Source organism: Berkeleyomyces rouxiae (assembly GCF_048999995.1).
Source record: "Berkeleyomyces rouxiae strain 22BRR77 chromosome Unknown BrBRR77_ptg000183l, whole genome shotgun sequence".
NCBI lineage: Eukaryota > Fungi > Ascomycota > Sordariomycetes > Microascales > Ceratocystidaceae > Berkeleyomyces > Berkeleyomyces rouxiae.
Genome location: NW_027396533.1, coordinates 3,563 through 18,549, shown reverse-complemented (window position 1 = coordinate 18,549; position 14,987 = coordinate 3,563). Strand labels below are relative to the sequence as shown.

Genomic DNA, 14,987 nt, shown 5'->3' with positions numbered 1-14,987 from the left:
GGTGGGGCGCACACAACTGGATTGTCGAACGCCTATAAAGCAGAGCCAGTTCCCCCATCTTTAGTTTGGATTTTCTTCTTCCTTTTCTTTCTTTTCTTCCCTATGTTAAAGATAATAAACAGCATTGGACCTAACTATGAGTTTTCTCCGTACTTAGACAACCCGTCACATATTATCTTTAACATCCATTTTTTTTATCTTAGAAGCTTGTGAGGAAGCTTCACTACCCCTTGTTGTCTTAGAAGCTTGTGAGGAAGCTTCACTACCCCTTGTTGTCTTAGAAGCTTGTTAGGAAGCTTCATGACCCCTTGTTGTCTTAGAAGCTTGTGAGGAAGCTTCATTACCCCTTATGTTCTCTTAGAAGCCTGCCGTGAGATAGCATACTTTAACGATGAACGACAAAACAGAAGATGTTCTGTCCGGGCTACCCCGCGACTCCCAACAGGAGCAGCCCACCAATACCCCAGGATTAGAAGTATTTACGCCTCAGCAACTCGCAATAGTCCAGATGATACTACAGAACCACGCGAAACTACAAGCCCCGGCTCCTCCCGCGCCTGCACTTGCCCTACCACCTTCACAACCGATGATTAACCACCGCTACAACGCACCGTGGCCAGAGTGGGATGGAAAGCTTTTGTCCTTCCCCAGATATTTTAAACAGTTGAAGGTCCGCGCGCAAATCGCAGCTCACGTCATCGGGTCTTCCCAAGCAATTTGTCTCAGCATTTTCATGAGTATTCACGCTGAGCAACAAGCGAGAGTAGAACAATGGTTCACCGATGGCGCCATACACAATTGGGATTGGAAGAGTTTTCTTCAGCACATCAACGACCAGTTTGAAGACAAGGACGCGATCCAGAAGGCAGGCCAGAAGCTCTGCGCTATACAGATGGGAAGTCACCAGAGTTTTGTGTCTTTCCTACAAGATTTCGAGCACCAAGTTGGCTTATGTGGAGGTTTGGACTGGCCCGACCGCGTTAAGATTTTACACCTGAACTCCGCCATAAACTCGACACTTCAGGTATACCTCACAGTCAAAAACCTCCCCAACGACGACTACCCAAGATGGGTTGAGAAAGTAAAGAGAGTAGCGGGACGAGTGGAAGCGCTACCAGGATATAGTTCCAAGGACCCGTCGAAGACTTTGACGTGGTACAGCCAGACGAAAGCAGAAACAATGTCCGCCAAAGTTGTAACCCCGAGCGTCGTGGACCAGCAACCGCACCCCGACAATGATGAAGAACACGTGACAATGAGTGTCAACGCCTTCCACACGCCGCTCCCGAGCAATGAATGCCAACGCACCCGTCCCGTCAAACCCCGTGCACCTTGGAGATCTGCAGATGAAAAAGAGAAAGCAAAGTCTGGCAACGCCTGTTTCCGTTGCCTTGCCACGGGCCACCGGTCTCTTGACTGCCCGAAGTTTGCCCCGAGTCGTCGACCAGCGAGAATGAACCATGCAATGATTCCAGAAGTTTCAGAGCCGATGGACGAGATTATCGAGAGTGTTCCACACGATGCGGACACAAGAGTAGACCCAGACGAATTTCGGCCCCTGAGTTTAAAGAAGAGAAGACGCAAGAAGAAAACCGGCACCAACATCGTCCATGCTGATGCAGTCAACCACATGCATTCCACACCGTTTTTGATCGAGACTTTCGTCAACAACTTCTTTTATTGTGACGCACTGCTCGACACTGGATGCTTGGTAACATCAGCATTTGACGAAGGTTTAGTCAAGCGACGGGGTCTCCAGCGTATCCCCGTGAAGAGAAGAGAGCTACTACTTGCAGAAAACGACACGAAGAAGAGATGGATTTCAGAAATTGCAGTGTGCGACATTGATATCGACGGTCGCAAAGAGAGAGTCTACGGTTACGTGATACCGAATTTAGCCTACGACATGATCCTGGGAAAGCCCTGGATGGAGAAGAACGACGTCGTGTACTCCGCGAAAGAGCGAATGATTACCTTCAAGGATCAAGGAGACCGACTTATTGTCCGAGAGAAAGGCTGGCGTGAAGCGCACGCTGGCGCCCCCAAAGCAAGCATGGTGATGGCAGCAGTTTTTGCCGCAGAGATTCGACGAGGAAGGAAGAGCAAACAGAAGCTACAAGTGTTTTCGGCCTCCATTCAAGACATCAACAAGGCCCTCGAAGTGAAAGCCCGCCTCACAAGAGAACAGATTTCCGAGAGACTCCCGCAGGAACTCAAGCATTTAGCACCGATTTTCCTAGACGATGGCGAAGGAGATTTACCGCCCAACCGACCAGGCATCGACCACGCTATAAAGATGAAGAAAGACGAACAAGGACGAGACAAAGAGGTCCCATGGGGCCCCCTGTACAACATGTCGAGAGATGAATTATTGGTTCTGCGCAAGACGCTAGCAGACCACTTAGACAAGGGATGGATTCGCGCTAGCAGCTCCCCCGGAGGCGCCCCTGTCCTGTTTGTTCGGAAACCCGGAGGCGGTCTGCGATTCTGCGTGGACTATCGAGCACTGAACGACATAACCGAGAAAGATCGTTACCCGCTGCCGCTAATCAGTGAAACTCTGAGAGCGCTAGCCAAGGCACGCTATTTTACCAAGGTCGATGTCCGCGCCGCGTTTCACAAGATACGAATCACAGAAGGCGACGAATGGAAAACCGCTTTCCGGACCAGGTTCGGCCTATACGAGTGGCTAGTTACGCCCTTTGGACTATCCGGAGCACCCGCCACGTTTCAACGATACATCAACAGCACGCTCCGCGACTATTTGGACGACTTTTGTTCCGCGTACCTTGACGATGTACTAATTTACACCGACGGAAGTCACAAGGACCACATGAGAAAAGTGAACCTTGTGTTGGAGAGATTGGGCGATGCTGGTCTACGTTTAGACCTGAACAAGTGCGAGTTTGCAGTGACCGAGACGAAGTACCTGGGCTTTATCATCCAGGCCGGAGAGGGGATAAAAGTTGATCCCGCTAAAGTGGCTGCAATCCGCGAGTGGCAGCCTCCGACGAATGTGAAAAGCGTCCGCAGTTTTCTTGGCTTTGCGAATTTTTACCGCCAATTTATCCCGTTATTCAGCGAAGTTGCAGCGCCGCTAGTTCGACTTACGAAGAAAGAAGAGCCGTGGAAGTGGAGCAAGACAGAAAATCAAGCCTTTGAGAAGCTGAAGAACGACTTCATGAGAGCCCCCGTGCTAGCAATGTGGGATGAAGAACGGCCTACAATAGTAGAGTGCGACTGCTCAGGATGGGCACTGGGAGGTACGCTGTCGCAGGTCGACGAGACTGGAAGCCTCCGCCCCGTTGCATTTTTCTCGAAGAAGCTGAGCCCCGCCGAAGTCAACTACGAGATCCATGATAAAGAGTTGTTGGCTGTCATAAAGTGTCTTGAAGAATGGAGAGGCGAACTAAAGAGTCTTGGAGTGTCATGAATAGCCATTCTTGCCATTGCCATTGCATAGGGTTATGCCTGGCACCTTACCCCGCTTCCGTTGTGTCACGCTAATGTTCCAAGGACGTATGATGATACGGTTATACCACTTGGTGGTCTGTGTAACCTTGAGGTGTCACTCCGGTTTATCTACTCGGGTGTGGCCGGCTTGCACACTATAGATCATCGCTATTAGGTAACTCGGTACTCTGCAGTTGATGCAGCTTATTCTGAGTTGACTGCTATTCTCGTTCCTTTTGTGTCAACAGCGTTTGAGCGTGGGGCCCACACCTGTTAGGCCGATATCGCTGTAACGCGACATATCGTTGCCTGGGTGTCTTGAGGGATTTTCAGTTCTGCTGCTGCCGTGTTGGTTTATCTCGTGAACTAACATCCGGTTTGATAGTAGCGTCTGGTAACGTTGAGTTACGTATGTCCCCACTTTCGGTTATCTGTGATTTGGTTCTAGCTTGGGAAGATCTCTGTTGTCAGAATCTGCAACGCCTTAAATAGCGTTGCCTTCTGCCCTGTGTGATCAGGTTAACTCTTGCTCCCCAAGCTTAACAATCACATACACCCCTTTTGCCATTCTTCTTTGTATACTAGTTTATAGTATCACTTCTTCGATAGTACCTTCTTCTTTAGTACTATATCTTTAATTATCACTTGTTTCTTGATAGCCTTCATTGCATCAGTACCTTCTGTCGTCTTCGTTACCTCAGTGTTCCTGTGATTGTTTATTCCCTTCCGTGTGTTATAAGATCAATTAGTTGAGTGTGCCTCTTTACCTCAAACCGACCATACGACCTAGAGAGTTCTATCCTCTCCTCCCGGCCGTATATCCGCGCAGGCCTGACTGTCCACCTCTGGAACCTATCATTGTCCTGAGTCGTTGGCTTTCTAGAACCCTAATGGTTTCCTTGGGCCCTATCCGTAATATTTTGTTAAGCTTCATTTAAAGACTCACACATTCTTCCAACTCTTTGTTATTCTTTAGCACACCTTATTCTTCTTTTCGTTCCGGCTCTCGACTACGGCCGATATCCCGTCTTCCTATGATCATACTAGCGCTGCTGTTGTTACACAACCTTCTTCGTCCGCTAGTCATAACTCGGCTCTTTCTGGTTCTTAGTTGATTCCATTTCTCAATCTACTTCTCTTCTTCTGTGGACAGTCAGTTGATGGCACTGTCTCTGTCCCAGCTCCTTTAATTTCGTTGAAGCACTTTGTTCCTCTAGGCTAATGTCGTCTCAAGCTTTGCGTTCCACTGCAAGCAATGAGAACCGGCGGGCTCACCGCACTACCGCTGAGCAGGTTCTCGATCCTGTTGATCAGGATGACCTACGGCTAGAACAAGTGCACAAGCGATATCCCGAATGCAGTTCGGACAGTTATTATGATTTGCGTCCGGTGTTCTTGCGGGATGGTGTACCTTCAACCACCTCTTGTCAAGACGCAGGTCATGCTGTTAATCTTGTCTCGACTGCCGAACATATCAATACTCTTCCGTCTGATGATGCACATCTAAATTTGCAACTTGTCAAGCAAAACCTGGATGGCATGCTCACACGTGGCTTCATTGCCCCTACTTCTTCAGTGTTGGCTTCTCCGATTCTTTGTCCTCGGGAACCAGGCAGTGTACGATCTTCTGTTGATTTACGGGCGGTCAACTACCTTATTTTATAAGCTGTTCATTTGGTCCCGCATCAACCAGTCGTTACAACTTGCCACATCTGAACGGGGGTTTCCAGAAAGCCATGTCTACCAGCTATGCACCTTTTGGCTTGCAGCAATGATGTTGCCAACTCCCAGATTACTTTGAGTTACAACATGGTACCTGAGTGTATAAAGTGTTGTTGTTGAGTTTACTCACACACCTGCCATTGTGCCAAAGCATGTTATTGAGTTCTTGTGGGATTTCTTGGACAGTTTATGTCTGTTTTTAGACCTCTGTGTCTGTATTTCTTGCCTAATTGTTTTGACTCCTGTTGGGTCTATTTATATGATATCAGCAGCTAGTGTCTGTTCTTTGCTGAGCTCGTTGGTTCTACGAACAGCTCGTGTCTGTTCTTTGGGTTGACACCTCTTAATGCCTCTTCCTTGTGACACCGTGTGTCCATCGGCGACTGCTTTTTTTGTGTCTCTTCTTTGACCACTATGGTGCTTGCGTTTGACCCCTGCTGGGTTATAATTGCCGACAGCTCGTGTCTGTCCGGGTATTGATAGTTTATATCTACTCGCTTTGCTGACAGCCCGTGTCTGTCTGGGTATTGACAGTTGCTGTCTACTCGCTTTGTTAACAGCTCGCTTCTGTCCCACTTCTTGACAGTTATGTCTAGTCTTCGTGCCACAGTTGTGTCTAATGCGTTAGGCCACTGTTCGGACTATTTTCTTTCGGCTGTTGTTGTGTCTACTTACGACCACTATACGTCTACTTCTTGTGACATGTTCTGTGTCCTCTACTTTGGACAGCTCTCTTGCCTGTTACTTTCTTCGACTCTGTTACGTCTACTTGCGACTACTCTATGTCTCCTTTCTGCGACCTCTTTGTGTCTTCACTTGGGCCTACTCTCTGCCTCTCTCTTTTGGACAATATCTTGTTGTTTTTCTTCTCGTTAAAAGAAACACGATGTCCCTCTTCGAAGTCCTGCCTATGGTGGTGCAGGCCAGTCTTGTATCTTGTGCTGAAATACTGCCAAGTTTGACAAGCTGACTTTACCAATTTCTTGTTTTCCCCTTTCACCAATACTCTTTACGGATCCTGCACGTCTTTGTTTCCATGCTGTCTGTTGTCATATACCAATTACCCGATCGATGATGAGTCCCCATTACACATGTTAGTCTATTCTCCCACAACCGGAATCGTGTTCGTTTACATCCATCGAACCATGTCCCAGGGGGTTCTTAGCTATTGTGGAGGCGATTATGTCGCGGCGATTGATGATTGTGCCAACTGAGTAGCCACTCTGGTGTACACTTGTTACCAGAACTTGGTAGTTCTCAGGGGACCTTCTGCATCTTGCAGGCAACAGATTTATGGGCTATGGAACTGAGCGATTGTTGTTTGTTATAACCTACAGGCCTGGCTCTTACTTCTATGACCAATGCCATAACTAGGGAGGACAACAAGGTTGAAAAACCTTTGCCTTTGCGGGTACTGAGCTGCGTTCTCAACTTATTCCCACTTAAGATCCTTGGTGCTGCCCCTCGGTTGATGAGGTTGCCTTTCGTTATTCCCATTCTTTTTTACCTTCCTCTTGTCTGTGGACACGAGGCCCTTACGAAGTTGTCGTTGCACTTCAAGGCCTTGTTTTATGTTGATCAGATGTACAAGCTTTCATGCTAGGGATTCCGTTGATCCCCTATACGTCACGATGTTGTTGGTGCATCGAGATCTACAATTCTTGCCTGCGGAGTCATGCTGTGTCTAGACCCGTATGGTTGGCTTATTCCTTCTGTTCCGATTCTGCAAAGCCCGGTGGACTTCCGTGTCCCTAGATGCCCGGCTTCCTTTTGCGAATTCTCCGACTTGATTCTAGTCTAGGATGTGGCGATCTTAGTACTGCTGTGGAAATCAGTCATTTAAAAGGAGCATACTGTCATGAATAGCCATTCTTGCCATTGCCATTGCATAGGGTTATGCCTGGCACCTTACCCCGCTTCCGTTGTGTCACGCTAATGTTCCAAGGACGTATGATGATACGGTTATACCACTTGGTGGTCTGTGTAACCTTGAGGTGTCACTCCGGTTTATCTACTCGGGTGTGGCCGGCTTGCACACTATAGATCATCGCTATTAGGTAACTCGGTACTCTGCAGTTGATGCAGCTTATTCTGAGTTGACTGCTATTCTCGTTCCTTTTGTGTCAACAGCGTTTGAGCGTGGGGCCCACACCTGTTAGGCCGATATCGCTGTAACGCGACATATCGTTGCCTGGGTGTCTTGAGGGATTTTCAGTTCTGCTGCTGCCGTGTTGGTTTATCTCGTGAACTAACATCCGGTTTGATAGTAGCGTCTGGTAACGTTGAGTTACGTATGTCCCCACTTTCGGTTATCTGTGATTTGGTTCTAGCTTGGGAAGATCTCTGTTGTCAGAATCTGCAACGCCTTAAATAGCGTTGCCTTCTGCCCTGTGTGATCAGGTTAACTCTTGCTCCCCAAGCTTAACAATCACATACACCCCTTTTGCCATTCTTCTTTGTATACTAGTTTATAGTATCACTTCTTCGATAGTACCTTCTTCTTTAGTACTATATCTTTAATTATCACTTGTTTCTTGATAGCCTTCATTGCATCAGTACCTTCTGTCGTCTTCGTTACCTCAGTGTTCCTGTGATTGTTTATTCCCTTCCGTGTGTTATAAGATCAATTAGTTGAGTGTGCCTCTTTACCTCAAACCGACCATACGACCTAGAGAGTTCTATCCTCTCCTCCCGGCCGTATATCCGCGCAGGCCTGACTGTCCACCTCTGGAACCTATCATTGTCCTGAGTCGTTGGCTTTCTAGAACCCTAATGGTTTCCTTGGGCCCTATCCGTAATATGGAGCCCCGTTTAAGATTCTTACCGACCACAGGAATCTTCAATATTTCATGACAACGCGCAAGCTATCGGAGAGACAGGTTCGGTGGTCACAGACACTTTCAGAGTATGATTTCCAACTGGAGTTTCGAGCAGGAGTCAAGAACGGAAAGCCCGATGCGTTGAGTCGACGAGAGCAGGACACCCCCCAGGGCGAGGATGATGAGCGACTCAAATCTCGAATCATGAAGCTAGTCAAGGATCACTGGCTTCCCGAAGCAACGACAGTAGCTCTGTCCCCGGCGGAGATCGTTCAGAGAACCGACATTGTCCCCCACGGAGACCAGATATTTTCGCAGCAAGATTTACAGCGCCTGTGGGACGAAGCAAAGACGAAGGACAGCGATTTCCACGAAATGTACAAGGCTCTAGCGACCGCAGAGAGAAGTTTTCCCCCGACACTGACCAAGAAGGTGGCTATATCCATAGCCGAATGTGAATTCGACAACCGAGGCGCCCTTGTATATCGACAGAAGCTTTTTATACCAGACTGGGAGCCCCTACGGACAGCGTTGATTCAGAGTACACATGATTCACACGTTACTGGCCACCCGGGACGAGACGGCACGCTTGCCATTCTATCACGCGACTTCTTCTGGCCCGGTATTTCGAGAGATGTACGTCGCTTCTGTGCGAACTGCGACGTGTGCGGAAGATCCAAAGTTTGGCGAGAACGGAAGAAAGGACTACTGCGACCACTGCCGATACCGGAAAGACCACATTCAGAGCTGGGAATCGATTTCATGACTGAACTGCCGGCACGGAAGCCCGGCGACCCGAGATACCTGATGGTGATTGTCGACAGGTTGACAGGAGCTGTGACCCTTGAAGCGATGACAACAATGACCGCGACACATTGCGCCGAGAGATTCTTGCAATGTCACTGGAAGTATCACGGCTTCCCACACGCCCTTACGTCAGACAGAGGAACCAACTGGACGAGCGAATTTTGGAGCAGCCTATGTCGTTTAACCAGCATCGAGAGAAGACTATCCACGGGATTCCATCCCCAGACAGACGGAGCCACGGAACGGATGAACCAGGAAGTGTTGGCGTACATGAGAGCGTTCGTTACCTATTCCCAGTACGACTGGCCGGAACTGTTGCCTGCCGCAATGTTAGCCATCAACAACCGCAATACGTCCATGGGGGTGAGCCCGTTTTTCCTCACCCACGGCTACCATGTGGACACGATCGAGCAAGTCCAACCGGAAGAGTCGCCGAAGACACTGGAACAGCAAGACGCCGAGAGATTCGTTGAGAGATTCCGTGAAGGCTGGGAGTTGGCACAAGCCGCCATGGCGTCACGACAGCAAGAAATGGAGAATCAGGCCAACAAGTCACGCAGCAGCCAAGAGCGTTTCGAAGTAGGCGACCTAGTGTGGCTCAAGCTAAAGAACATTTCGACACCCCAGATTTCCAAGAAAATGTCGTGGGTCAACGCCAAATACCGAGTGACGAAAGTCGTATCTCCCCACGTTGTCGAGCTTGATGTGCCTACGAATATCTACCCGAAGTTCCATGTCGACCTGATCAAGAGAGCAGCCGGGAATCCACTCCCCTCCCAAAAGACCGACGACACGCAACCCCCCGCGCTCGAAGAGAACGAATATGGAGAGCCTGAATACTTGGTCGAGCGAATCTTGAGAAGCCGCCGGAGACGCGTAGGAAGAGGCTACCGCAGAGAGGTACTTGTCAAATGGGCAGGGTATGCAGAGCCAGACTGGAGACCGCGAGCCGACTTTGAGGAGACGGAAGCACTGGAGACTTTCGAAGCCGAGTTTGGAGATGAGGATGACGTTGGAGAGCCACAGACTGGCGCTATGACGGGCCCCCGCACACGGATGAGAGGAGGGGGGTAATGTTACGGGTCGTGGACCCGATGTTGGATCATCTTTGGGCTGATCCATGTTGACCCACTTTTTGTGTGATTTGAAGTTGGGTCCACTTTCGGGTTAGGGTTTGTGGACCCACTTTTAGTCGACCAGGGTGCGACCCACTTTTTGTGTCACAGGGGTCGGGACCCACTTTTATGTGCACGGGTGTTGCTCCACTTTTATTGTACAGGGGTCATAGGGCTGGTTGCCCTGGTGGGGCGCACACAACTGGATTGTCGAACGCCTATAAAGCAGAGCCAGTTCCCCCATCTTTAGTTTGGATTTTCTTCTTCCTTTTCTTTCTTTTCTTCCCTATGTTAAAGATAATAAACAGCATTGGACCTAACTATGAGTTTTCTCCGTACTTAGACAACCCGTCACAGGCTCCTTGAATTCTAGAGCTGATGCCCTGACCAGACGCTACGAAGACCTCGTTTCTTCTTCTTCTGAGGAGGATAAAGAGCTGTGTGCTCCTATTATTCCCCCTGAAAATTTTATTGGTACCATGTCTTTGGTAGACGAGGTAAAAATCGCGCTATCCACGGACAAGTGGGCTCTTGATGTTATTTCTGCTCTTCGAGGCCAGTCGACCAAACCTCCAGATGTGGACCTCAGTGTCTGCAGGCTTGACAATGACGGTCTTTTGTTTGTCAACGACCTTCTATATTTGCCGAACGAGGATCTACGAGTTCGTGCATTGAAGAATTGTCATGATATTATGCCTAGCGGACACCCTGGACAAAAGAACACTTTTGAACTTCTTGTTCGGGAATACTGGTGGCCCGGGATGCGTCGTGATGTCATCCGGTACATCCGAAATTGTGAGGTCTGCCAACGGATCAAGTCCGCGCGACATAGTCCCTACGGTCTACTGAAACCTCTGACCATTCCGCAAGCTCGGTGGACATCTGTGTCCCTTGATTTTATCACCGGCTTGCCGGTCTCCAATTCTTTTGACATGATTCTCGTTGTCATCGATAGGCTTAGCAAAATGGCTCACTTTATACCTTGCGATTCCTCGCTGGATGCTGCAGGTTTTGCTAAGCTCTATTTGTCAGCAGTGTATAGGCTCCACGGTCTGCCATTGGACATTGTGTCCGACAGGGGTAGTCTGTTTACGTCGGCTTTTTCCAAGGCTTTAGCCAAACTGTTGGGCATAAAGCAAAATCTGAGTACTGCGTTCCACCCTCAGACCGATGGTCAGACTGAGCGTGTGAACTCTATTTTGGAGCAATACCTGCGGGGTTACACCAACTATAGACAGGACAATTGGGCTGATCTTTTGCCCTTGGCGGAGTTCTCTTACAATGACTCCGAGTCCAGTTCTACTATGCTGACGCCCTTCTTTGCGAACCACGGGTTTCACCCCAGAAGTGGGCGTGAGTCGCTCCCAGTCTCTGTGGAAAAAGGCCCGTTGCGGAACTTTGTTAAAGAGCTTGACAACATTTGTCAGTTTTTAAAGACTGAAATTACGTGGAGCCGTGAGCGGATGACCGAGTACGCGAATCGACACAAATCTTCCGCCCCTCTCCTTCGAGAAGGGGACTTAGTGTGGCTTTTGAGTAGAAATATTCGAACTACTCGTCCTTCAAAGAAGTTGGACTTCAAGAAGCTTGGCCCATTTAAGATTCTACGGAAGGTGTCTTCGCATGCCTACGAGTTGGCACTCCCTGCCACTATGAAGGTTCATCCCGTCTTCCACGTTTGTCTGCTGGAACCATGTGCGTCGGATCCTCTTCCTGGCCAGAAAAACCCTCCTCCTCCTCCCGTCATAGTAGATGGCGAGGAAGAATTTGTGGTCAAGGAAATTATAGGCGTGTCTTCGCGTGGCCCTCTGCAATATCAAGTAGTTTGGGAGGGCTATGAACATGATGGACCCTCCTGGGAACCTCTGGACCATTTAGCCAATGCACCTGAGAAGGTTGCAGAATTCTACAAGAGGATGCCTAACGCCAGACGATCTTAGTACTGCTGTGGAAATCAGTCATAAAAAGGGGGGCTACTGTCATGAATAGCTATCCTGACACTGCTCATGCTAAGGGTTATGCATGAGACCTACCCCACTCTTCTTTTCCACAACGCCGAAGGTCGGCGACCTATGAAGATGCGCTTATGGCACAGGTTGGTCTGTGTAGATCGTGAGTTGATCAACGGATATGAGGTTGTCGTGGGATGTGCTGAGCACGGGTGCTCTGATAGACGTTGTTCTGCTGCTGCGGAGTTTTCTTGTTGCAATTGCCATTGCGTGCTTAGGTGGGGGTTGTTATCTGGTTCGATTGTTACGAACCTGTTACGTCTTGTTTACACGAGACTTATTTTTTGTTCGTAGTTAGATGTTGATTGTTTCTAGCTTGGGAAGACAGAGTTTTGTCAGGAGCGCCGACAACATAAATATCGTCGTCTCCTGCCCTGAGTTGATCAGGTTTACTCTTGTTCTCCAAGCTTAACAATCACATGCACTTGCTTACCTTCTTCTTCTTCTTTATACCATTCTGTTCTTGCTTTCTTTGCAGTTCAACCTTTCTTCTTCTTTGAAGTGTGTGATTGTTCCTCCTCCTTCCTCTTTGTGCCGCTCTATTCTCAGAATAGCCATCTAAGTTGTGTGTTGCCTCTTCATCTCAACCGACCATACGTCTTAGCACTCTGTCTAACTGACGTCTTCCTCCACAGGCCCGACTGTCCACCTCAGGAACCTATCATTGTCCCGAGTCGTTGGCTGTACCCGGAACCCTAATCCTTTCTTCGGGCCCTATCCGTAATAATACCGGTGGGCGTGTCTAGTTTGACAGCGTGCGTACCGACGACTTGGATAACGCGGTAGGGCAAGGCAAGCCAGTCGAGTGTCTTCGAGGGGCGGATGGTGCGCACGTTGCGCAGACGCAGGTAGACTCGGTCGCCGACTTTGAAAGCTTCCGCTGCCTGGCGTCCCCGGTTGGCATGTCGTTCCTGTGTTTCAAGGGCGAATGCCATGGAGGCCTGGGCGAACGCGGTTGCGTCGCGGTGCTTGGCGAGCCAGTTGTGGCCGGCAGTGGCGGGGGAAACGGTGGAGCCTGGTTCGTGGTCGGTAGTCATGTCAAGGGGGTCAATGTTGTAACCATGGGTGAAGAAAAAAGGGGAAAGGCCAGTGGCAGTAGCAGTGCGATTGTTCAGGGCGACCTGGGCTTGGGGGAGAAGTGCAGCCCAGTCGTCTTGCAGGAAAACAGTGAAGGCACGGAGGTAGGTCTCGATCTCCTGGTTGGAGCGCTCTTGGGCGCCGTCGGTCTCGGGATGGAACGCAGTGGAGAGGCGGCGGGTGATGGAGAGCTGGCGACAGACTTCTGTCCAGAATAAACCGGTGAACTGGGGACCTCTGTAAGGGGCCAAGTCGTAAAAGGACGTAGAAGGGCAGAAACAGATATATTGCGATGGAGAGAAGAAGAAAGAACTAACTAAAACTAGGAGAGAGCAGCAGCTCTTTATACTGCCTGGGTAGAACAACTGAGGCCTACCTGATTGACCCAAACGTGGTGAGTCATCGGGCGTTCGGATCAAGGCCGGTTGGGCCACTTGTATTCGGACCGTCAGTAGTCGGGCCTTTGCGGACTCGGACCACCGACACTCGAACCACCGTTGCTCAAGCCACACCGGCTTCAACTCGGGCAATCAGGCAAAGCCTTGACCCGGGTCTCCCAGACCCTAACATCAGCCTCCTTCTCTTTCTTCCCATCCTCCCATGGCCGTGTAACACAAAAAAAGAAAACAACAGGAAGGTGGACACCAACTGAAAACAACAAAGGGAATAGCAAACAACAAGCAACTAATCATCGGTAAACGACAACAGAACGAACAAGGAGTGGAACAGACAGTGGAGAAACAAAAAAAATGTCAAAGGAAAGGGAAATAGACCCTGTGCAACAACCGTGGAACTCGCAGCTCCTTCAATCAAACTTCGGACTCAAGCAGTCCTCTCGCCACGGCACTCACACCTCAACGTCGGCAGTCTCCTGCGCTCGCAAGAATTCTTCTAAAGCAGCCGTTTCTTCCAGCGCCTCTGTAGGTTCCCAAGTGGGATCTCGCCAACCAACCCATTTCACCAAGTACTGGGCTGGTTCGTCTCTCGTGGCTGGCCGGTGTTCCAGGATCTTCTCGACTTCGTATTCCTCAAAGCCATCGATCTCGACTGGTCCGGGGCTCGATACGTGCGGGTCTTGTGAGGGCCAAGGGTCGTTCGGGTGGTATTTCAATCTGTCGGCATGAAACACGTCGTGTCCTCTGGCACCCTTCAGGTCAAGACGGTAGCTGTGGGAGCCTACAGCCTCTAAGACCTGGAGCTTCTGGTATCTTGGCCGGAGTCGCTTGCCTGGGCCTTCTTGCTGCACAGTATGGGAGCTTTTTGCCAACCAAACCCAGTCGCCGGGCTGGAAACGTCGATGTGGTTGTCTGTGTCTGTTCGACTGTTCCTCCATAGCAGACTTGGCGGCGCTGAGAGAGGCTTTGGCCCAATCCGTGTGGTCTGCCAAGCTCTTCAGGATTCTTGTTGCTTGAGCTATGGGACTCGTGTTGGCTGCAACGGGGGCTGCTAGGGGGGCAATGGCGTCGGGCTGCAGCTCAACCAAGTCAGGACTATAGCCGTGGGACAACGTGAACGGGGACGTCTCTGTTGAAGCCGCTGGGGCTGCGTTCAGGGCAAACTCCACAATTGGCAGGCAGTCTAGCCAGTCTGAGCGGTCGTGTAGGAGTTTGGCCATCTTTGTCTTCACCTCAGCATTTGTCCTCTCAGTGGCCCCGTTGGTCTGTGGGTGGTAAGCGGTGGACAGACGACGATCGATCTTCAGGGTGGTACAGAGTCGTTTCCAGAACATGTTGGCAAATTGGCGGTCAGAAGCAATGCTGTTAGGAAGACCATGGCGAGGGTAGTAGACTTCCAAGAAACGGCTGGCAAGATACTCGATATCCAGGCTGCGGCAGGCTATAAGGATGACACCCTTGGACAGATGGTCCACCACCGTCATGACGTGCTTGTAGACTTTTCCTTCCTTCTTGCACGGCGGGAGAGGGCCAATCAGATCTATGCCAATGTCACGCCAGATGCGGTCAGGTACCGGAAGGGGCTTCAGG

General features: G+C 49.9%; 2 protein-coding genes across 2 annotated transcripts; both read left to right on the top strand.

Annotated features, from left to right (window-relative positions):
- Window positions 1–391: 391 nt before the first annotated feature.
- On the top strand, window positions 392–3,433 carry BROUX77_008228 (uncharacterized protein; the record flags this gene model as incomplete). The annotated part of the gene is made up of 2 exons (XM_073753409.1): window positions 392–2,670; window positions 2,749–3,433. 2 exons carry the CDS (start codon window positions 392–394, stop codon window positions 3,431–3,433), a joined length of 2,964 nt encoding a protein of 987 aa, XP_073601531.1.
- A 4,591-nt stretch (window positions 3,434–8,024) lies between these two features.
- BROUX77_008227 (uncharacterized protein) lies at window positions 8,025–11,856 on the top strand (the record flags this gene model as incomplete). The annotated part of the gene is made up of 3 exons (XM_073753408.1): window positions 8,025–8,630; window positions 9,027–9,871; window positions 10,260–11,856. The coding sequence occupies 3 exons, from the start codon at window positions 8,025–8,027 to the stop codon at window positions 11,854–11,856; spliced, it is 3,048 nt and encodes a 1,015-aa protein (XP_073601530.1).
- Between the last annotated feature and the right edge of the window lie 3,131 nt (window positions 11,857–14,987).